General features: G+C 37.5%; 1 protein-coding gene across 1 annotated transcript; it reads right to left on the bottom strand.

Annotated features, from left to right (window-relative positions):
• Positions 1-212: 212 nt before the first annotated feature.
• Positions 213-1,047, bottom strand: LOC141828087 (heavy metal-associated isoprenylated plant protein 39). Its single transcript, XM_074715447.1, has 3 exons — positions 960-1,047; positions 784-865; positions 213-615 (listed from the first exon to the last, which is right to left on the bottom strand). The coding sequence occupies exons 1-3, from the start codon at positions 966-968 to the stop codon at positions 365-367; spliced, it is 342 nt and encodes a 113-aa protein (XP_074571548.1). The 5' UTR covers positions 969-1,047; the 3' UTR covers positions 213-364.
• Positions 1,048-22,634: the final 21,587 nt, after the last annotated feature.

Consider the following 22,634-nt stretch of genomic DNA (forward strand, 5'->3'; position numbering starts at 1 on the left):
ATTTAGCTTCCCACTCGACAGTCGGCTATCGAAGTCCCAGTGCCTCGGCGCCTTATTTAGTTCAGGCTAATAGCTTGATATTATCAATTTAAAACATCTCAATAAATAAGTCTGAATTGATTTTATAATTTTAATTCAGAATATCTTATTTATCTTGAACAATTAGAGTGAAATATTATCCAATAGTTGATCAGTAAAATTGCTTTTAAGTATGAGCATATAAGAACTCTTCATACACTGAATACGTAGCGACATTTAGAACTCTCAGGATCTGTGAGCTTATCGACTGAAAAAAGGAACACAACAATGATAACTATCCTCATCATCCTATCAAGACGAGGAGGAGGAGTAGCAATTGGTAAAGTTATTTTTTCTCTCCTTTTGTCTCTTCTTTCTTCTCCTCCTTGTTCTCCTTCTTCTCTTCCTTCTTCTCTTCTTTTTTTTCTTCCTTCTTCTCTTCTTTCTTTTCTTCCTTCTTTTCTTCCTTAGCAGGTCCCACTGAGACTATGTCAATCCTCCCCATCTTCTTCAACTTCTTCGCAATCGCGATCGTGTCCATCTCGCCTATGATGGTCATCTTCTGCTCCTTGAGATCAGCTTCTATGAAGTCAATTCCTGATCCAACAGCCACACCCAATTAGAACAATTACTAAAACTCTTCATGCCCTGCTCATCGAGATCATGTCTGCAATTACCTTTGGATATATCCTAATTCTATCAACAAATCGATTGTTTTTGCTAGATCAAACAACTGAAAAGAAGAGTAGAGGAGAGGAGATGCACCATAGATCTCTGCAACAGCTTCAATGGCTTTCTGCTTCGTTTTGTTATCGACCATGGCCAGGACTTTGAGGACTACTTTTTGCTGCTCGAGTTAACAAAATTCAACAAAGATGAGAATTTTAAGAGGAACAGAAACAAAAGAAGATCATCGATTCTGCTGAGGATGCAGCGCATACCTGTGCCATGATCTTTTGAGAGAGTGTGTAAGGGAAGCAGGGAGAGTAGGCAGAAGAGAGAGAGAGAGGTGGGAGCAGCAGCACCTAAAAAGGAAGCTGGGTTCCATTGTCCATGCTCGACAGCTTAAGATATTGCGAACCTCGCACGCTGCCAAATGAAGCTGGACCTACTACTGGAGATTCCTGATTGGAGCATGCGTTGGTTTGACGAAGACGATGACAAAGAGTAAGTTGTCAAATCTACAAGGCCGCCACTGGTGGAGACGATCGATGCTTTCAACGCTTAACATTATTATTCTCACGTCCCTTTGAGCAAAGTGAGATGGGTAAGAAAGCATAAAAAAAAAAACGGTGTCTCCTTCCGTTCTTCATTTCTCAAGCCAGATGTTTCTTTTATCATTTTCAACAAGGCAATTAATTTCACTTAACTTTCCAAACTACCTAAAAAGCACATTTACCTTATATATTTATTAGAGAATGCACTTATTATCCCGAAACATAACTGAGTTAGTTACGATGAAACAGAATTATAAAAGAGGACAAGAATTTGAATTTCGATGAATCTGAGATAATACCCTCCTCTGTCCCAACTGCAGTTTCTCGATTTATCTCCTCACATATGATCGTGGGACCATTGGGGCCGACTAGAGTCATAGATGATCATAAAGCCGACCACGAAATTACATACATTGACCATTAAATTACAAAGATTGATCGTGATTACCAATCATGGATCACAGCTTTGCGGTCGTGAACAACCTCTTGGCCACGACAAATTCGCGGCCTCCTAGCCATGACAAATCACGATCAGGTTTAGACCGTGAGCGGCGGGGCCAATCAGATCATGATCGACGATCATGATTTCACTACCTAGACCTCATCACAAATTCAATCGGAAGGCTTCTATTTTATTGTCAAGTCCAGGCTCCAATCAAAGATCATCTGCGTTAGGAGGTTCTCAAAATCATAATTGCTAATCATAGTCTAATTGCAATTTCATGACCTCCAGACCTAGTCAGTCGCGATCTGATATATGATGAAGCGACTACAATCCGTTCGAACGATGAAATTAGAAAATAAGATCTTTATTTTCAAAATTTTTTATTTTTTAAGAAAAGAATCTTTTAAAAAATAAATATGTATTTTGATAAACATAAAAGTTAGATGTGTTTCTTATATTTTTTAGAAAGTTAGAGTGTGCCTCTTAATACCAGCTGACTAGATTCCGTGAGACAAAAGGAAATGAAGGCGTGCTGGAGAATACCTTCGCTGGAAAGATCAAAACAATGGGAAAATATTTGACGGGCTCGAAGAATTATGCTTAATAAATTTAAATTTTTAATATTCATTAAATTGCGTGTCATACTTTGTGATTTATTAAAATAAGTTGTTTAAAGTTAAAAGTCCAAAATATCCAACGGCTTGTTGTGGATTATGCTGCTAATCAAGATCAACTATGATCTAGAATTTTGATATTTAAGCCATATGTTTAAATAATATATTTGATGATTAAAAATAAAGTGGCAAGTAGGATACTTGACGGTGAAAGAAATTCGAATGGGTCGAGGTTTATTAAATATGTAATATTGGTTAAAGGAGGTTTGATCTGCTGAGCGCCTCTTCGTGAGCGCCTCCGTGAGCGCCTCCGACGTGGAATCTGACGTGGCTGAGAAATCGCGACGGCGAGCCATAATCGATCAGATGATCGATTAAGGCATGGTAATCGATCATCTGATCGATTACCATGCACCATAATCGATCATCCCTTCTGTGCGCAGCTCACAGAATGCTCTGTAATCGATCAGCGGATCGATTAAACATTAATCCTAGTCACAGAATGTTAGGTAATCGATCACCAGATCGACTAACACTTTATCCTTGGTTAATCGATTCACTAATCGATTAAGTCTTGGTTAATCGATTAGTGAATCGATTAAGCATCGATCTCTGATTCCACTAATCGATTAAGCATCGATCTCTGATTCACTAATCGATTAAGTTTAGTGTAATCGATTACTTACGATGCACGGAGGACAGCGAGGGAAGCAATGGCACAACCTTAGAGCCTCTCTCGTTTTCTTTTAGGATGCCACCACTTTCGGCCTGCAACCTTGTCGTCCTTGAGTTATTGGTATTAAAAATTTTATCAAAAAGTCAACACAAATATGCATTTTTGTTAGAAAATTTTATCAAGCAATGTCCCAAACCAGTTGTTTACAAGTGCCTCGAGTTACGGATCAGTTTACTACACTTGTTACAACCACAAAATTGCACCATTTGTAGACCTACAATTCTGCACAGAAGTGCTTGGATAGCTTAAGAAACTTATATATAATTCAGAGCCAAACTCATGCGAGTAATCATTAGAGCCAAACTTATATAATCAATTGTGACGACCAAACTCCAATGGCAGCACCGGTATCATCATAAGAAAAGGGGCAAAAACTCTTCAAATTGTGTGGAGGAATACAAAAAGACACCTAAACTCTGCAAATTTACTATCGTTACTGATGTTCCACCATAATCCAGGAGGAGTGCGGGGCGCTCGGACTTCCAGATCGGCGACAAAGTGTTTGCTTTTAATTTTTTCTTACTTGTTCTTTCTTATTCATATTGTTTGTAATTATTGGACTGTAAGACGGGTTGCTCCGCCTCCGAACACCGTTCGGAAAGGAGACCACTAGTGGACGGGCGCCTCCCGTGATTAGGCCTTGGACGTACTAACCCTGGGGGGTTAGGAACCAAGTAAAAATCCCGCGTGTCCTTTTGTTTTATTTTAATATCCGCTGCTTAGTATTTTAATAGATAAACGAACGATTTCGAAAAAGCCATACGCGCTATTCACCCCCCCTCTAGCGCGTATCACGATCCTACAATTGGTATCAGAGCCGGTGCGCTCTTGATTGGACTAACCGCCAAGGGAGCAAGACGGCAAAGATGGAGGGGGAAAAAGGTAATTTTAAAATTTGTTTTAAATTTCATATAATATGTTTTAAGTGCAGGGAGAGAGGGCACTACAAAAATAAGTGCCCTACTCGTAAGACTCGGACGGCACCACCGGCGGCAAAGGAGCAACCGATGCCAGGAGCCCGGAAGAACAAAGATCACATCCGATGCTTCAAGTGCCAAAAACGAGGACATTACAAGAATCGATGCCCGGAGAGGAAGACGGCGAAAAAACCGGTATGTTTTAAAAATTACGAAAATACCCCTAGGTTGCATGCCCATGCTAGATCTATTTTTTCTGAAAATTTAGATAATTTTTCTGTAAATTTAGAAAATTTAGAAAAAGTTAATTTGAACAAATCAAATTTAGATAAATTTAAAAATTTAGAAAATTCAAATCTAGATATGATTGATTTGACTAATTCAAATTTGAATTTGTCGAATCTGAATAATTCAGAAAATTTAAATTTAGATAATAATTTGACTAAATCAAATTTGAATAATTCAAATTTGAAAAAGTCAGATTTAAAAATATTAGATAATAATTTAAATAATTTAAATTTGAATAATTCTAAATTAAATAAATTAAAAAATTCAAATTAGATCCTAAAAATAAGGAAAATTCATCTAATCTTAATAAATTAATTAAAAATTATGAATTAAATAATAATTTAACTAATTCAAATCTAATCAATTTAATTGATAATAATATAAATTTAATTGATTTAGAATTTTCTCAAATGAATAATAAATTAAGGATAATTAGCAAATCTATATTAAACTCAACTAATTCAAATTTAACCGATTCAATTATTAATGATGCAAATTTACTTGATTTAGAATTATCCCAAATAAATAAAAAATTAGAGATAATTAATAAATTAAATTTAAATAAAAATTCAACTAATTCAAATTTAATCAATTCAATTGTTAATAATACAAATTTAATTAAATTAGATCTATCCCAAATAAATAAAAAATTAAACCAAATCTTTAACTTATTCAACTAAGATAATGATATAATAAATCAACTTTAAATAATTTAATAATTCCAAAAATTAATAGTTCAACTAAAAGGAAAATTAATAATGAACAAGATAAGGTGAACAAGTCAATTTTATAAAAATTAAAAATTTGAAATTAAAAATTCAAGATAATCCTAATAATAAGAAAATTCAAAATTCAACAAGTTTAATCTTAAAATTAATAATTAATAAATAAATATTAAAAATTCGAAATTAAATAATAAAATTAATTATAATTCTGTACCATTTAATTATGAAACATTAAATAACTCTAAAAATTAAATTCAATAATTCGAAATTAAAATCCTAAAATTTAGGAAAATATTTTTATAAATTTTAACAAGTCAAATTAAACCTTAAAACTCAAATTTATTAATCATTCAAACTTAATTATTCAATTATTGCAAGGATTGAGCCCCGGGGAGCCGTCCTTTGCGAATAATTCAAACTATAAATAATATAAATTGATAATGCAAACATAATTTAAATTAAATTAAATTAAATTAAATTAAATTAAATTAAATTAAATTAAATTAAAATTAAATTAAATTAAATTAAATTAAATTAAATTAAATTAAAATTAAATTTAAATTAAATTAAATTAAAATTAATAATACAAACTTAAAAGCTATGAACATAATTAAAAGAAATTACGTTTAATTATGAAACTAAATTAAAATATTACCAAATGAAATAATAAAAATAAAATTCAAAGTGTGTCAAAGTGGGTTGACACGCTCGCGGGTCCACACGACATGTATCAAATCGAGAATTTGATACATCCTTAGAAACAAAAAATTATTATTGTGTGAATTGTTTGACTCATGCATACTTGCCATGACATGCATCTGCTTTACTTTAAGTGCATATAACATGACATGTCATCATGTTTATTTTTCTGTATTAGAAATTAGGATAGTTTAAGGACCAACTACTTGATCAATTATTGCCAACATAGTACCAGGGTGGGGCGAGATGATAGTACGTCAGGGAGGCTAGACAAAGTGGTCAAGAAGGGTAAGGAGTACCTGACTTGGTTCACGGAGTCGAACTGAACTGGCCGAAGCTACCTCGCCACATCCTAGACTAGTTAGACCAAGGTTTTTCAATAAATTGATTAAGTCCATAATTTCTTGGATTGATTCTGTCTAGGAAGTGGTCGTTGCTCCGATAACCAAGAAGGCCCCTTGCCTCGCCACCCACCTGGGAATCAATTTTTGAAATATGTACTTAATTGGTTGAAGGCTAAACCTGAATCTAACTCAAAATTGATCAAGTATAGATACCTCTTCACAATAAACAAAGATAAAACTGAACTCATCTCACACAACCCATAAGGTTACCCGTGTATGCTATGTATTGCAACACTTAGTACGGGTGAGATGATAAGGACAATTAAAGTACAATATTTTGAAAAAGATTTTCAAAAATTACTATAAATATTTTTATAAAAACTATTTTTGAAAATTGATATTTCCTTGAGTTTCATGCTTGCTGGGTGTATCTATACTATAACTTTTCAAAACATTATATATTTGAAAACTTGGTTGACCAACACATTAGACACAAAACCTCTAGGTCAACACTAAGTCTAAGAACCCTAAGACACATAGGCAGAAAATCCTTGTGGTCAACAAGGATGTCCTAAGAGAGTGTCTAGTTCAGGGGGAGGTCATTCTTGAAAGATCATATTTTTTAAAAAAAAAAGACCTCTTAAAAACAAACCTTAAAAATTCAAAAATTATATTTAAAAAAAAAATCTTAAGTTAGTTACTCTGGCTGATTTAGATTAACCTCTAAGACACTTAGGGAGATTGCCTTGTGGCTAACAAGGGGCCCTGTGGAAGTGTCAGATTTAGGGGGAGGTCTAAATCGAAAGAGTATAATTAACTTAAAATTATTTTTCTTAAGATAAAATTCAAAATTATTTTATACATTACCTTTTTATTCTGGGTCAATCCCTAGCTAGACACATAGGGAAGCTACTTTGTGGTTAACAAAGAATCCTGATGACGTGTCTGGTTCAGGGGGAGACTCTGAATTAAAAGGATAATTACTAGTCTTTCAAAAACCTACCTATTTTGAAAATACTCTTGCAAAACTAATTTGAAAAATAAGATTTTCAAAAATTATTGTATATTATTCTTTTAATTTAGGATCAAACCCTAAGGCACACAGGGGAGTTTGCTTTGTGGTTAACAAAGGGCCCTGAGGACGTGTCGGGTTAAGGGGGAGATTCAGACTTAAAAGAATAATAACTAGTTTTAAAAACACATATTTTACAAAATACTTTTGAAAATACCTATTTTTTCAAAAATACCTAATTTGAAAGATATCTTCAAAATCTATTTTGAAAATCAAAATTATATATCTTACAAAAACTGGGTTTTGAAAAATTATTCTAAAATTATTCAAAGCTTATTTATTTTTAAAACACTTATTTTGAAAATTCTTTTGACACATTATTTTCAAAACTCAAGTTTGAAAACTACTTCAAAAACATTTCAAAACTTAAAGTTTAAACCTCAAGTTTCAAAACTCACTTGAAAATCACCTTGAAAAATTAAGACTTACAAATTTTCTCTATGGTCTTTCAAGAACTGTCAAGACTTAGACGTGACCATAAAGATACCATTATTGTTGGTGCAAGAGTGAATGGACTTAAAATTTAAAATCTTTTTGATGTATGAAAAGGGGGAGAAGGGACCTTAAGTTAATAATATAGAATTCTCCCAGAAAATTAAACCCTGACCTATATTAACTTAAGAAATTGTCAAACATCAAAAAGGGGGAGATTGTTGGTGCAAGATGCACTAAGATCTTGCCTAGTGTTTCGATGTTTGACAATACACCTAGGTCTGGTCAGTTTGACCAAGGGTTGATCCAAACAGGACTTGATGTTTGGATGTGTGGAAGTGAGTGAGAAAGATCTAGTCGGTTAGACTAGACAATGAAAGTCCTGGTGAGTGAAGCTGGGCAAGGGAAAGTCCTAGTTGTAGGCTAGGCAAAGGGAAAGGGAAAGTCCTGGTTTGGAGGATCAGGCAGAAGTCTTGGCAGAGTCAACGTGCACCAGGCACAAGTCTGGACTTGGTCAGGAGGACCAAGTTGCAGAAGGACTGGACTTGGTCAGGAGGACCAAGTTGCAGTGGAAGAATGGACTGATCAGGAGGATCAGTTGCATTCCAAGTCCTGGGGGGCAACGACAGAGCCGAGCAAAAGTCCAACAAGTCTGGGTGACTTGGTTGGCACGAATTCTCCAGAATGGAGTGGGTTAGACTAACCCAGGATTTCGGTAGAAATCCGAAGTTAGACCCACAAGGTAAAGCTAGGTTGGCCTGGTTGTTTTAATGCTTGTCTTGCAGGAATCTTAATGTAGGGTCAACTTCAACGGGTCATAACTTTTGACTCGGGACTCGAAACGAGGCACGGTCAGATGCGTTGGAAAGCCCTTTCAGAGATCTACAAAAATGGTCTTTTGAGTTTTCTCAGATTCCGGCTGGAGTCGACTCAGAATGGCACTTGAGTCGACCCAGGCAGCAAATAACGACAAGAAGGAAGGTTTTCTGCCAAATCAGCCTGGAGTCGACCCAGATTGGCTTGTGAGTCGACCCAGAGTCAAAGCTTGATCGTCGCTGCCGCCACCGAGACTGGAGTCGACCCAGAATGCGAGTTGAGTCGACTCAGAGGAGATAAGCGAAGAGGAGATAAAGTTCTATCTGCCACGCAGGCTGGAGTCGACCCAGATGGGCTTCTGAGTCGACTCAGGCGGCCTATAAAAGCAGCCTTCGAGCAGCAGCCAAAAAACATCAATTCTAACATCCGCCTTCCAACGAGAGCCGCTACCGAACGCATACAAGTCAGACGCTTGCAACCGGGGAAGATCCAGGAGGAGTGCGCGACGCTCAGGACTTCCGGATCGGCAACAAGTGTTTGCATTTTTGTTTATTATCTTACTTTCTGTTCGTTATTTTATAATTGTATTATCGGACTGTAAGACGGGTTGCTCCACCTCCGAACGACGTTCGGAAAGGAGACCACTAGTGGACGGGCGCCTCCCGTGATTAGGCCTTGGACGTACTAACCCTGGGGGGTTAGGAACCAAGTAAAAATCCGCGTGTCCCTGTGCTTTTGTTTTCTAATATTCCGCTGCGAGTTTTGTATAGAACGAAGAATCTTGAAAAAGCGACACGCGCTATTCACCCCCCCTCTAGCGCGTACATCGATCCTACAGATCCTATAATCTTCCCACACATTAATCTACCCCTCATAATCATGCATATGCGCTCACACAAATATTTCATCAAACACATTCAAGGCACAATACACATGAAATAAAGGTAAACATTTCATTGAATAGGAAAAATGACATAAACTAGTTCATACATCACCATCATCACATAGATGTTCATCCTATATCCTAAACTCAGCGATCTACTCCATTACAAGAAGATTGCAACAAGAATACATGAAAAACATCATCTACCAAAGAGGGGAAGACTTATCTTTGAAGCGTGGGTATCCGTTGAAGATCTTCTCGCTCCGGTGTAGGATGGATCGGTGGAGATGAAGTGTTTAGAGCCTCTCCAAGAGTGGGGAGGCGCCTTCCCCCTAGCCAAGACCTAGGGTTTTGAAGAATGGCCCAAGATAGCCTTCAAAAAGTGCATAAGGATGTATTTATAGGCCTAAACACGCCTCCAGCACGCCCCCGTCACACGGCTGTGCCTAGGAGGCACGGCCATGTGCAGTCGCTACTATGTTTGGTAGGCACGGTCGTGTGCAGTCTTGGTTCTGTGGAAGAGGCACGGTCGTGCCTATGAGGCACAGCCAAGGGCAGACACAACTCTGGAAATAAGACACGGCCAGACACAACTCTGGAAATAAGACACGGCCGTGCCTGTGAGGCACGACTATGTCTTGGCGTGGCACTGGATTGGAGACACGGCCGTACCTGTGGGGTACGACCATGTCCTGGCTGCTGCTGGAGGGAGGCACGGCCAGGGTTGTTGCTTCTCTGTTAGAGGGGCACGGCCGTGCCTGGTAGGCACGACCAAGGTTGTTGGAGGGACATGGCCGTGCCTGGTAGGCACGACCATGTTTTGCTCTTTTGTTCATTTTCCTCTGTTTCTTCATGTTTGTTGTAATAGAGACTTGCCCGTGATGACGAACACGGCCAGTGCGAGTCTCTTTTCTCCATTCCTTGCTCCACATCAATAATGCATCGTTTTGACTCTAAATCATATCCTGTCAAGCAAAATATACCAAAAGCAGATCTCCGAGCAAAATAGTAGAAATATGCAATTATAAAAGAATAAGGTGTGACAAAGTGTAGCATATGCAATGAATCACAAATAGATGAGCGTTAAAACAAGGCTAAAAATCCTATATGATCTACGCTCATCAAAACTCTATAGTATGAAGGCATAATTTCCTTGGACTTAGGCTTGTATCCCAAACATTTTTTACATTTGGATAACTCTTGCCTACATAATCCTAGATTTTACTTCTTGAACTCTTTAATCTTATTTGTCATTTTCTCAAGAGTCTTTTCTAATTTATTCTTGACCTCAAAACTTGATTTTCAATCTCTAAATCCATAATTTTTGGGTGTCCATGTCTACTTGATTATTTCCTTTTCTAGGTATGTATCTAGTTTCCATAGGGTTCTTGCCCAGAGTGTTTTCTACCTTCCTATCCTTAGGTAAGGTAGTTCGAACATGATACACCCTGAAATTTTCTCTATGTTCATGAAAATTCATATGCTCATGGTAATTAATATTAAGATGATAAAATCTATTTCTAACATTCTTGATATCATCATGAAATGGAATTTCATTATTAAATAGTATCTTAGATTTTACTTTAGAAGCCCTCCCTAAGTTTAAGCTTTCTCCTTGATCCTTTCTTTGATGCCTCCCTTTGGATATTGATTTCGATAATGCCCCTTTTTGATTACATGTGAAACACACAATGTGTGTTATAACCTGGGAGACAACCGTCCAAAAAATTTCTGCAGTATCTCCCCTGTAACAATTCAACATTTCTGAATACAACACAATATAAGACTGACACGGCCGCTCAACAACACAAAGTGGATAATAAAACTACTAAATAACATGGACTTAAGGCCCACCCGGCCACAAACCACATATACAACTCAGACATCAATTATACAACCACCACAACATACAATCCATATATCGAAACACAATCCAGAACTATACAAGTACACACCTAAGTCCAAACTGAAATAGTATACCATAATCACGATTTGTATAAATCGTAAAGCAACACGACGATAACTCCACGAGTCTACGAAACCAGAAACTTACACAGCGGAAGAATAACTACAACAAAAATCCATATACGGATATAATGCAAGACCAAATCACGGATATGAACAAAACTTCGTAAAGTCAACCAAGTCCACAAATACGGAATCACAAACCCGAAATTACACGAAGTAAAACAACCAACACATAAAATACAATATATCCACGTAAGTAAATTTGCGTCTTCTACTGTGAGATGATGGGGCAGACCTCCAAGCTCCAAGCAACGTCCTTACTTGTTACCTGGGGAGAAAACAAATTACCCCCCAGGATCTGGGTAGTGAGTATACAATACTCAATGGGTATAATCAACAAAGTGCATAATAAAGCAGTATATATATAATAGAACAGCGGGATAGCATACAAAATTAATAAACTACGTACAACAACAAATATTATGTAATTCAATCACAGTCATATATCAGCAAGTCTACTAGCCTGGGCTATATAACAACAAATGCAATCCTCATGAATGCAGAATACAACTACCCACAATGTTTGCACATATGCAATGCATGGTCACTATCTGCACTCGCCACCCCCAAACACTCACCCAGTGCAGTGAACTGAGGCGCACGACAGGAAAACCACACTCACTCCAACAACAAACCACTACTACACAAGTGGAGAGCGGGCGGAATCAGGAGGGCCAGTCCTAGTTGCACCCAACTTAGCGCAACAATTGCTCTCACTCTTATGCCACTATCACACAGCGACAAGTGAGGCCAACAACAACAATGATGAACAACACATCTACTACTATCATGTATGCATCATGATACTCAATGCAACAGTTAAGCCTATATCTAATCAGACATAATCAATAGATCATACAATGGTATCGAACAACGAGTAAAGTACTAATCATAGTAAAGTATCATCAATATAGGACAACAATAGGAAACTATAATAAAGTATCATAGATCAGGATCACAACTAAGATAGCAAGATAATCAGTAAGGTAATTAACAACGAAATTAATTATGCACTTACAAACAATACTGTGTTGACCAAGCACAGGAGTACCCACCTGATGTACGCACATCGATAAAAAACCCCTCGTGTGTAACAGGATCAACCGTCAAGGTCCTACAATATAATAACAATTACCTACTAAATATTAGAATATATTGTAAATTCTACAACAAAATCAAACCCTAATCAAAACTAGGGTTAACTGTAACCGTATCGACCGAATCAAGTCCGTCAATGGTTCCAACCAACTTGATCAACCGAAACCAGCCAACTCCATTTAACCCGACAAACCAAACCCAACCAATTGGTTTAGTTAAACTTAATCCATACTTAACCTTAATTACGGTTTAAGAATAGAAATCGATAGGGCATCATCCCTAACAACGTTCCACATACAAACCCCAACTGAATTAACCCTAGCTCAACCGATTGGAATAAATCCCAATCAGCCAGCCAAAAATCCACTAACCGTAACCCCTCTTAATCGATTCTAATCAATCTCCTAAAATTTTATAAACAGAACTCACATACTTCCTCAACAGATCAAACCAAACTCAACAACATAATCATAATAACCCAACAGCACAGAAATATTTAATATGAAATTCCTACCACAGCAACCAAAAATCAACATTGAACCTCATACCGATCCCAACCAATTTAGCAAGAACCCTAACCAAGCTTACCTCAAATCAAGCCCTTGCACCAGAACAGGCTTCAGTTGCGATCGACGCGCGGCGGCCTCCTCTTCTCTCCTCGCGTGCGGCGGTCGCGATCGACAAGTAGAGGTGGTGACTGGGACTACCAGCGTCGGCTGCACTCTCGACTGCGGCGATCACGAATCACGACAAAAACACCCAAATCGCGAGCCCGAACTCGAACAGGGTACAACCGAGACATGCGAGAGAGGGTAGTGGCAGTTATGGTTTCTTCTCCGCTTTATCCCGTCTCTGCCCACGTTCTCCGCCGGCGAAATCGCGCAGTTAAGGGGAAGAAGTCACGAGCGTGGTCGGGTTGAAGTTTTCCTAACAGGTTTCGGGTTTAACCCAAACCCGATCCCAAATTAAGTTTTTTTTTCAATTTAGCCCCTAAAACCTCATATTTTACAATGTGTTCCTTACCTTTACGTATTAAGGTAAGGTCTTCTTTGGCTTCTCCTTTACCTTGGTGCCACGGTAGGTGTCTTCTTCTTAGTCAATTTTGGATACTTGCTCTTATAGTGCCTTTTTTCTCTATACTCAAAATAAATGATATGATTTTTATTTTTATGAATTGAGTTTGTTATACCTTCTTTAATTGTAGGGGTAACATATGATTCTTCTTCATTGGTTCTGAATGTCAAGGCTTCTTCTAGTTCTTGTTGGATCTTGTTGGCGTCGCTAGAAGGGGGGATGAATAGCGTCAATTGCTCAATAGCGATCTCGAGAGGGTGGTCTTGGCAAGGAGAAGTCCAAGGGTGGTCTTGGCAAAGACTTGACATGACAAAGCTGATGGAAGCATCTCAGGCTAGTGCAGGGAGGCATGAGGCTGTGGGAGGTGTTTGAAGGCCGAGGTCTAGGTCAAGAGAAGCTGAAATGGGATTTTTCAGCTTCACCAGTCGACTGGCCCTGCCAGCAGTCGACTGCTCATAAATCAGACGCACACAGAAAGATCAGTCGAGCCAGAGGAAGACAGGAGTCGACTGGTCAGTCGACTGGTGTTATGGTTAGTCGACTGTTTCCAGTCGACTGGTCTTGGACAGTCGACTGCTATTTGAACGTTGCAGAAAATTGGCAAGCATTTAATGCGCTTTAATGCGAGATTTTGTTGCCGATTGAAGGCATCAGTCGACTGGCCCTGCCAGCAGTCGACTGATGTTGCAGAGATTATAAAAGAAGCCTGCACGAGAACAACTCAATCTTTTTGCCATTCTTTCATTCTTTTGTGCTTCTTCTGAGAACTTGTTTGTTCTCCATTCTCTGCTTTCTTCCTCTCCTCCTAAACAATATTTCATATCATATTTGAGGAGATCTGAAGAGTTGTAAAGGTTTCTCCGCCTTCGAGGTTTTCGAGAAGGAGAAGATTCATAGTGCATCGGGTGTGTGCGTGCGTGTGGATCCTTGGATTAGTCACCTCTGCGGAGGTGGATACCAAGTAAAATAAACCGGGTTAGCGTTGATCTCTTTCTTTCTCTTTTATATTTTTGCTTCCGCTAATCTCTGTGCAGAGAAAGATCAAGAAAAATCGAGAAACGCTATTCACCCCCCCTCTAGCTATTCAACCGATCCTAACAAGTGGTATCAGAGCCGGTTCCGTTTCGGAGGATCTAACAATCAACCGGAGCAACTAATGGCATTTCAAGAGGGTTACAGCACCGCACGACCACCATACTTCGATGGGAATGATTTCGCCTACTGGAAAGGTAGAATGGAATACTATTTAATGAATGATATTGAAAACTGGTTTAGTATTGTAGATGGGTTCGAGATACCCAAAGACATCGAAGGAAAAGTCATCCTTACAAAAGATTGGACAAAAGACATGTGCAAGAAGGCACAAGCCAACGCCAAAGCTACAACGACCTTGCAATGCGGCCTATCAAAAGAGCAGTTGAGCAAAGTCGGACCTTTTAATTCGGCAAAAGAATTATGGGAGAAATTGATAGAACTAAATGAAGGATCTACTGAATCGAGACGAGCCAAGAAGGATCTTCTTGTGAGTCAACTACAATCCTTCGCAATGAGATCAAATGAAAATGTAAGTCAAATGCATGGGAGATTCAAGGAAATTGTAAATGGACTCCATGTAATCGGAGAAAAGATCGATAACCGCGATCTTGTAAGGTATGTGCTACAAGCCTTTCCCCGAACTACTTTATGGGCATCTATGGTGGATGCATATAAAGTATCAAGGGATCTATCTGTGGTTAAGCTTGATGAATTATTTTGTGAATTTCAACTACACGAACAAGCTAATATGGGCACGCAGGAGAAAGGTATTGCTTTGATTGTAGATAAAGAGAAGAAGAAGAAGAAGAAGGAAAAGGAGGAACCATCAGAATCTGAGGAAGAGTCTTCAGACAGTGATGAAGAACTAACTTCAAAAGAAATGGCGCATTACGTGAAGAAGATGATGGGGAAAACTAAAAGATTCACTAAGAGAAACTTCAAGAAGACATTCACACCATACCAAGGTAATGGTCAAAGTTCAGGTTTTGGTACTGACGTCGTTTGTTATGAATGCAACAGAAAGGGACACATCAGGCCAAACTGTCCAAACCTGAAAAAGGACAATGAGTCAAAAGACAAGAGGAAGAAGGACAAAAGTAAGAAGAAGGAGGTGATGGTGGCTCAAGCCAAATGGGACGATTCAAGTAGTGAATCATCATCCGATGATGAAGAAGCGTGCCACATCACAAGACACATGGCGCTCATGGCACGAAGAGGAGAATCAGATACTTCAAGCAATGACGAATCATCATCATCGAGCGAAGATGAATCCTCCTCTAGCGAGGATGAGGTATTAGATAGTCATAAACAAAAATTGCTTTTTCGTACCATGAATTATCTTAAGCATGCATTAGAGAAATCGAAATCTAGGGTCAAGGCATTAAAAGGAGAACTTAGAAGGATTCAAACAATTGCATGTGACCATGGCGACCTAGATAAAGAAAATACAAAATTAAGGGAAGAAAATGAAAAACTAAAGACATGCTTAGAGAAATTTACTTTAGGATCACAAAAGCTAGACCTAATCTTGAACAGTCAAAGGGCAGTGTACAACAAGGCTGGGTTAGGATATAGACCTAAGGAAGTTTCATACATCTCACTTGTAGGAAGGCAATCCAACAAATCATGCACTAAGGGAAAACTAGCTTGGGTACCTAAAAAGTATCTTTCTGATGTTAGTGAGTCTAGTTTTTGGATACCTAAGAAAGATGTTTTTCGCATTATGTAGGTGAGAGAAAAGAAGGACGAAGGCATGTGGATTTTGGATAGCGGGTGTTCAAGCCACATGACCGGGGACGTAGGTAAATTCACCAAAATTAAATACATGAAAAAGGGAAATGTATCTTTTGGAAATAATGAAACATTAAAAATCATAGGAAAAGGAACTATTAAAATATCACCCACTATAACCATACATAGAGTCTTATTAGTTAAAGGCATGAGTTTTAATTTACTTAGTGTAAGTCAACTTTGTGATTCAGGTTATCAAATTGATTTTCATGCTAATAAATGTTTGATTAGGAAGATAGGAATGAACAACATCATTTTAGAAGGACATAGGAGACAAAACCTATATTATGTGAATTTGGCATTTGCTACTAACTCTTCTATTGAGTGTCTTGTGTCACAAGAAGAAACAGGATGGCTATGGCATAAAAGACTTGGACACGTCAACATGAAGACGATAGCAAAAGTGGCAAATAAGGAGCTAGTGAAGGGTCTACCCAAAATCAAATACATCAAGGACAAATTGTGTGATGCATGCCAAGAGGGTAAGCAATCTAAAACATCACACAAAGGTAAAAATCTAACTAGTACTACATTACCTTTAGAGCTATTGCATCTTGATTTATTTGATTGTCATAGTACACCTTCTTTGAATGGTAGCAAATATTGCTTGGTAATTGTAGATGACTATTCTAGATTTACTTGGGTGTTTTTCATGAAACATAAGGATGATACCCTAGAGATATTCATTGGGTTTAGTAAAAGGGTAGAAAATGAAAGGAAACTCAAAATCAACCGGATTAGGAGTGATCACGGTGGAGAGTTTGAAAATTCAAGCTTCTCCAAATTTTGTTTAGAAAATGGTTACAAACATGAATTTTCATGTGCTAGGACTCCTCAACAAAATGGAGTTGTTGAGAGGAAAAATAGAGCCCTACAAGAAGCCGCTAGAACAATGTTAAATGCCTACTCCTTACCCACCTACTTATGGGCAGAAGCGGTTAACACCGCTTGCTACATTCAAAATAGAGTATTAATTCACAGATTTTTAGGAAAAACATCTTTTGAATTATGGAGTGGGAAAATACCAAAAGTGAACTACTTTAGGGTATTTGGGTGTAAGGCTTACATCCTAAACACTAAGGATGAACTAAGAAAATTTGAACCTAAGGCGGATGAAGGAATCCTTGTAGGATACTCATCGACGAGTAGAGGATATAGAATCTACAACAAAAGGACTCAAATTATAGAAGAATCCTCAAATGTTGAATTTGATGAAACTAACAATACCTACCCTAGGAAATCTCAAATTGATGAGGATATACATGCTAAAACCAAAGAAATAACAAAAGAACTTGAAAATTTAGAACTTGAAAGCAATGATCTAGGGGGAGGTAGAGGAGACTCAGACGATGAACTAAAATGCAACAATAATACATGTGATGAACCTACTAGGCCTAGAAACATTAGGCATCACCAAGATCATCCCATTGACCAAGTGGTGGGAGATATAGAACAAGGGGTTAGAACAAGATCACATTTTAGAAACGAATCAAACCAAATTGCATTAATATCACAATTTGAACCCAAAACAATTGATGAAGCTTTAAGTGATAATGATTGGATAATTGCAATGCAAGAAGAATTAAACCAATTTGAAAGAAGCAATGTGTGGGACTTAGTTCCAAGACCAAATGATAAGACAATTGTCACAACAAAATGGGTGTTTAGAAACAAACTAGATGAACAAGGAAATGTAACAAGAAATAAAGCAAGACTTGTAGCTAGAGGTTTCACTCAAGTAGAAGGACTAGATTATGATGAGACCTATGCACCCGTGGCTAGGTTAGAGTCAATTAGAATTCTTTTAGGATATGCCGCTTACATGGGTTTCAAATTACATCAAATGGATGTAAAATCGGCTTTCCTAAATGGGTATATAAAGGAGGAAGTATATGTAGAACAACCTCCTGGTTTTGAGAGTAATGAGTACCCAAATCATGTGTGTAAACTTAGAAAAGCCTTATATGGTTTAAAGCAAGCTCCAAGAGCTTGGTATGAAAGGTTGTCCACCTTTCTAATTTCTAAAGGCTTTAGAAGAGGAACCATTGATCCTACCTTATTTATTAAGTCTAAGGAGAGTGATATTTTTGTTGCCCAAGTTTATGTGGATGATATTATCTTTGGGTCAACAAATGATGAGTTCCTAAATGAGTTTATCAAAAATATGGAGATGGAGTTTGAGATGAGCTTAGTTGGAGAGCTCACTTTCTTTTTAGGATTACAAGTAAAACAAACAAATGAAGGAACACACATTTATCAAACTAAATATGCTAAAGAAATGATTAAGAAGTTTGGAATGGAAAATGCTAAAAACATTTCAACCCCTATAGGAACAAATGTAAAACTAGATAAGGATGAAGAAGGGAAGGAAGTAGATTCCAAAACCTATAGGAGTATGATTGGTAGTCTTATTATACTTAACCGCTAGTAGACCCGATATATTATTTGCGGTTGGGATGTGTGCTAGGTACCAATCATGTGCTAAAGAGTCACATCTTGCAATAGTAAAGAGAATTTTAAGATATATCAAAGGAACATTAAATGTTGGTTTATGGTACCCAAGAAATCAAAACTTTGACTTGATAGGGTACACCGACTCTGATTATGCAGGATGTAAGTTAGATAGAAAAAGTACTAGTGGTGGATGCCAATTCCTTGGATCCTCCTTAGTAAGTTGGAGTAGTAGAAAGCAACCATGTGTAGCTTTATCTACTACCGAAGCCGAGTATGTAGCTCTAGGAGGATGTGTAGCTCAATTACTATGGATGATGCACACACTTAAGGATTATGAGCTAAACTATACCAATGTAAAAATCCTTTGTGACAACATGAGCACAATTAATTTAACCAAAAATCCAGTTCATCATTCTAGAACTAAACATATAGAAGTGAAACATCATTTTATAAGAGATCATGTAGCAAAAGGAGACATAGAGTTAAGCTACATAGAATCAAAATCAAACCTTGCGGATATTTTCACTAAACCACTACCCGAAAATGAATTCACAACTTTAAGAAGGGGTTTAGGAATGTGTTTTGTTGAATGAGTGTTTATAGCATTGTATGAACCATTACAAGAACAATTACATCTCACAAAACATTAAGGTTGACTTTGATTGTGTTTTGGCTTGCTTGAACTCTATGTGAGATGCTAGGATGATACTCATGCTTTACTTGTACTCATGGCACATTGTTATGGCATGAAGAGTATCAAAACATTAATAATAGATCAATTATGAGGATAGCAAATATTCAATTCATGGATATCTTGCTCATTAGTCATAATTGAATATTTAAAATGATTGAAAAACAAATAACAAATGCTATCACAATGCTAGACAGTAACAAAACCAGTGGAATTAAAACAATGCATGATATTGATACTCAACATTGCTCAAATAAGACTATTCTTGGAGTTTGTGTCAATCTACAAAAATATGATAAAGACTGCTGACTTCCATCAGTCGACTGATCAGTCGACTCATCAACTCAATTCACTCGACTGAACTCTCTGTGAGTTTTGAAATTTAAGGGCAGTCGACTGCTAGACCATCAGTCGACTGATATCAGGCGACTGAACTCTCACAAACACTCGACTGAACTTTCTGAGAGGTTCGAAATAGGAGAACAGTCGACTGTTATTCCACCAGTCGACTGTCATCAGTCGACTCACTTAACATCAGTCGACTGATGGGCGAAAATCTTTATAAACAACCCCGACCGCAGGCGACTGGAACCCTAGTTTCCAGTCGCCGGCGCCGGTTTTTCCTCTTCTCCAGCCCTTCTCCGGCCGTTTTAAAGCCTCCAATCTCTTCCTAAGTCTAGCCCTAGGGTTCTACTCCACTCTCCTCTCTCGTTTGCAAACCCTAGAAGCTTCATTTCGAAATGGAGCAACAAAGAAGGTAAAATCCTTTTCCAACATTCATTTCCTTTCAAAATTCATGATTTTACCTCTTAACTAACTTGTTTCTATCTTGTTTTTGTGTTTGTATCATTGCATTCCATTGCATGCATCATATACATGTCATTTTCTTAATTTTTGGTGCATTTAGAGGTCCTAGAATGAAACATGCTGTTTACAAGCGTCCTAGAAGTGAAGGGTCTTCCCGTAGGAATCCTCCACCTCCTAGGGAGCAGACACCACCTCCTCCTCCACCTGAGATCCCTAGATTCCACTCTTCTGAAGCCCAAAATCTTTTCAATACTCTTGATTTTCAAATGATGGGGTGTCGGTATTTAAACACTGAATATTTCAATACAAGGACCCCACAACTCATGGAACTCATTACCTACTACAACCTAGGAATCCTTATGACTCAAGCTTTTCTACAATGTCGTCAATCTACAAATCCTTTTATCACCTATCCAAATTCTCAGGGTATCATCTCTGGTTCTTTTTCATATTTAAATTATTCGTTGCTAATATGCGACGAATTGTGTTTCGTTGCAAATCTGCAACGAACAGTGAATAGTCACAAATTAGCGACGAATAATTAGTTCATCGCCAATTTGCAACGAAATCTGCGACGAACCTTTATTGCGTCGGAAATAAAATAGAAACAGTGAGTTTCGATATAATTTATATTCTCCAAAGCTTGAGGGGGAGTGTTAGAATATTTAGGGATAAATATTCTGTTAAGGATAAATATTTTGTTAGGGATAAAAATTCTGTTTTTCTTTATAGAATAATTCTCTTAGAATAGGTCCCTATATTCATGTATAAATAGGGACTTATATCTTGTAATAATTGTAGTGGGCAATCTAGTTGCAAGTCAAGATTCATGCAATTCCATAGTTGTAAAGAAATCATCTAAGGTACTTACCTCCACGTTGTTAGACATGTAGTATGAGTCTATCGTGGAGACCCATTCTTGTGTTCTTGGGAAAACATTAATTGTGCTTCTTAGCATGTCTTTGTTAGATATATATATTTACTAATATTTAATAAACTATCAATTAGTTCCTTAAACTTGGCATGCAGTTTAGCGATTGATTCTCCTTTGTTGAGCTTGAGGATGCTGATTTGACTTTTGAGTAGATCCCTTTTCACCAATTTGGCTTCTAATGACCCTTCTTGTAACTCCACTAGTCTATCACACAAGTCTAGTGGATTTGTAGTGGCCAATCTAGTTGATCTTATCTGGTGGTAGGACACTTAGAAGATGATACTGTGCCTTACTGTTTGTTATATACTCTTTTCTTTGCTTTTTTTGCCCACCTATGCTCGAGTTCTTCTTCATCTATGTCCTAGGGCAACTCAAAACCATATTTGATAATAACCATTATTTCAAAGTTAATTTTAAAGAATACCTTTATTATTCTCCTCCACACTTTGACTCTAGTCTACTAAGATTGAGTTTGACTAAATTGAGTTCTACCCTTTGCTCAATTACAGGTTCACTTAACTCATTTCACATTAGTTTACTTATGTAGATTGCCTTTTGACTTCTCGTCTCTTGAGTACATCGAATCTTTCTTGCTCACTCCTCGTACTTTTTTTTCGCTCCACCGGTGTACTGTTCCACAAAGCTTCTCATTCTTAAGATGCATGAGCCTGTTAGCTTCCTTGTGTGTCATCCTTTACATACTTGCATCTTTAGCTCCAATTGTAGTTGTCTTCGATACTTTTGTCCTTCGGTCCCTCACATCTTCCATACCACCCTTCGCCTACTTCTTTGGATCTTGAGTCATGGGGTGTTTTTGTGTATACTCCTAAGTTCTTGCACAATTAGATACACACATGATCATAAGATAAGGCCTAACTTAAATCAAAATTCATGATCAAACCACTTGGGGTACCAATGACCTCCTCAACCATTTAGGGTACTAACAACTATACTTCTTGAGGATTTATAGTGAAACACAAAGAAGACTAAAAGGAAAGATTACAATAAGCTAAGGAATTGCTTGTAAGTATGCTAGGAACATTGGACTTTAATTATGCTCCATCTTCTCCTTCTATAGCTTTAGATTCAATTTTTTACCATTGCTACCCAACACCCAATAATCGACTAGAAATCTTTATCAATAGATTACTCCACTATTGTCATTAACAAATCTGACCGATGCTCCTTTATAAATTGCTTTTGCCATGTTGATATTGTAGTATCAGTTGATTAAAATTTTCCATCATTCGACTCACTAGTCGACTCAGCCACGAATAAAATCATTCTTTTCACTGGTTGATATGCGTTGGCCGACTGCACTAATCAACTTAGCCTACTAATCAATTGGTAATCAATATTATTGACAAACTAGTCTTAACTCTAAAATCTCTTCATTTATGGTTTGAGATTTTACTAGTTGGTTGATTCTAGTTTATCAGTTGATTTGACTAGATCGAATAACCACAAATAGAAATTATGTTTGTTTAGTCACTAAATACACAATTGAGCCTTTAGT

The sequence above is a fragment of the Curcuma longa genome, chromosome 4 (genome assembly GCF_044706935.1).
Source record: "Curcuma longa cultivar G26 ecotype Majalengka, Jawa Barat chromosome 4, ITB_CL_G26_1.1, whole genome shotgun sequence".
In the NCBI taxonomy this organism is placed as follows: domain Eukaryota; kingdom Viridiplantae; phylum Streptophyta; class Magnoliopsida; order Zingiberales; family Zingiberaceae; genus Curcuma; species Curcuma longa.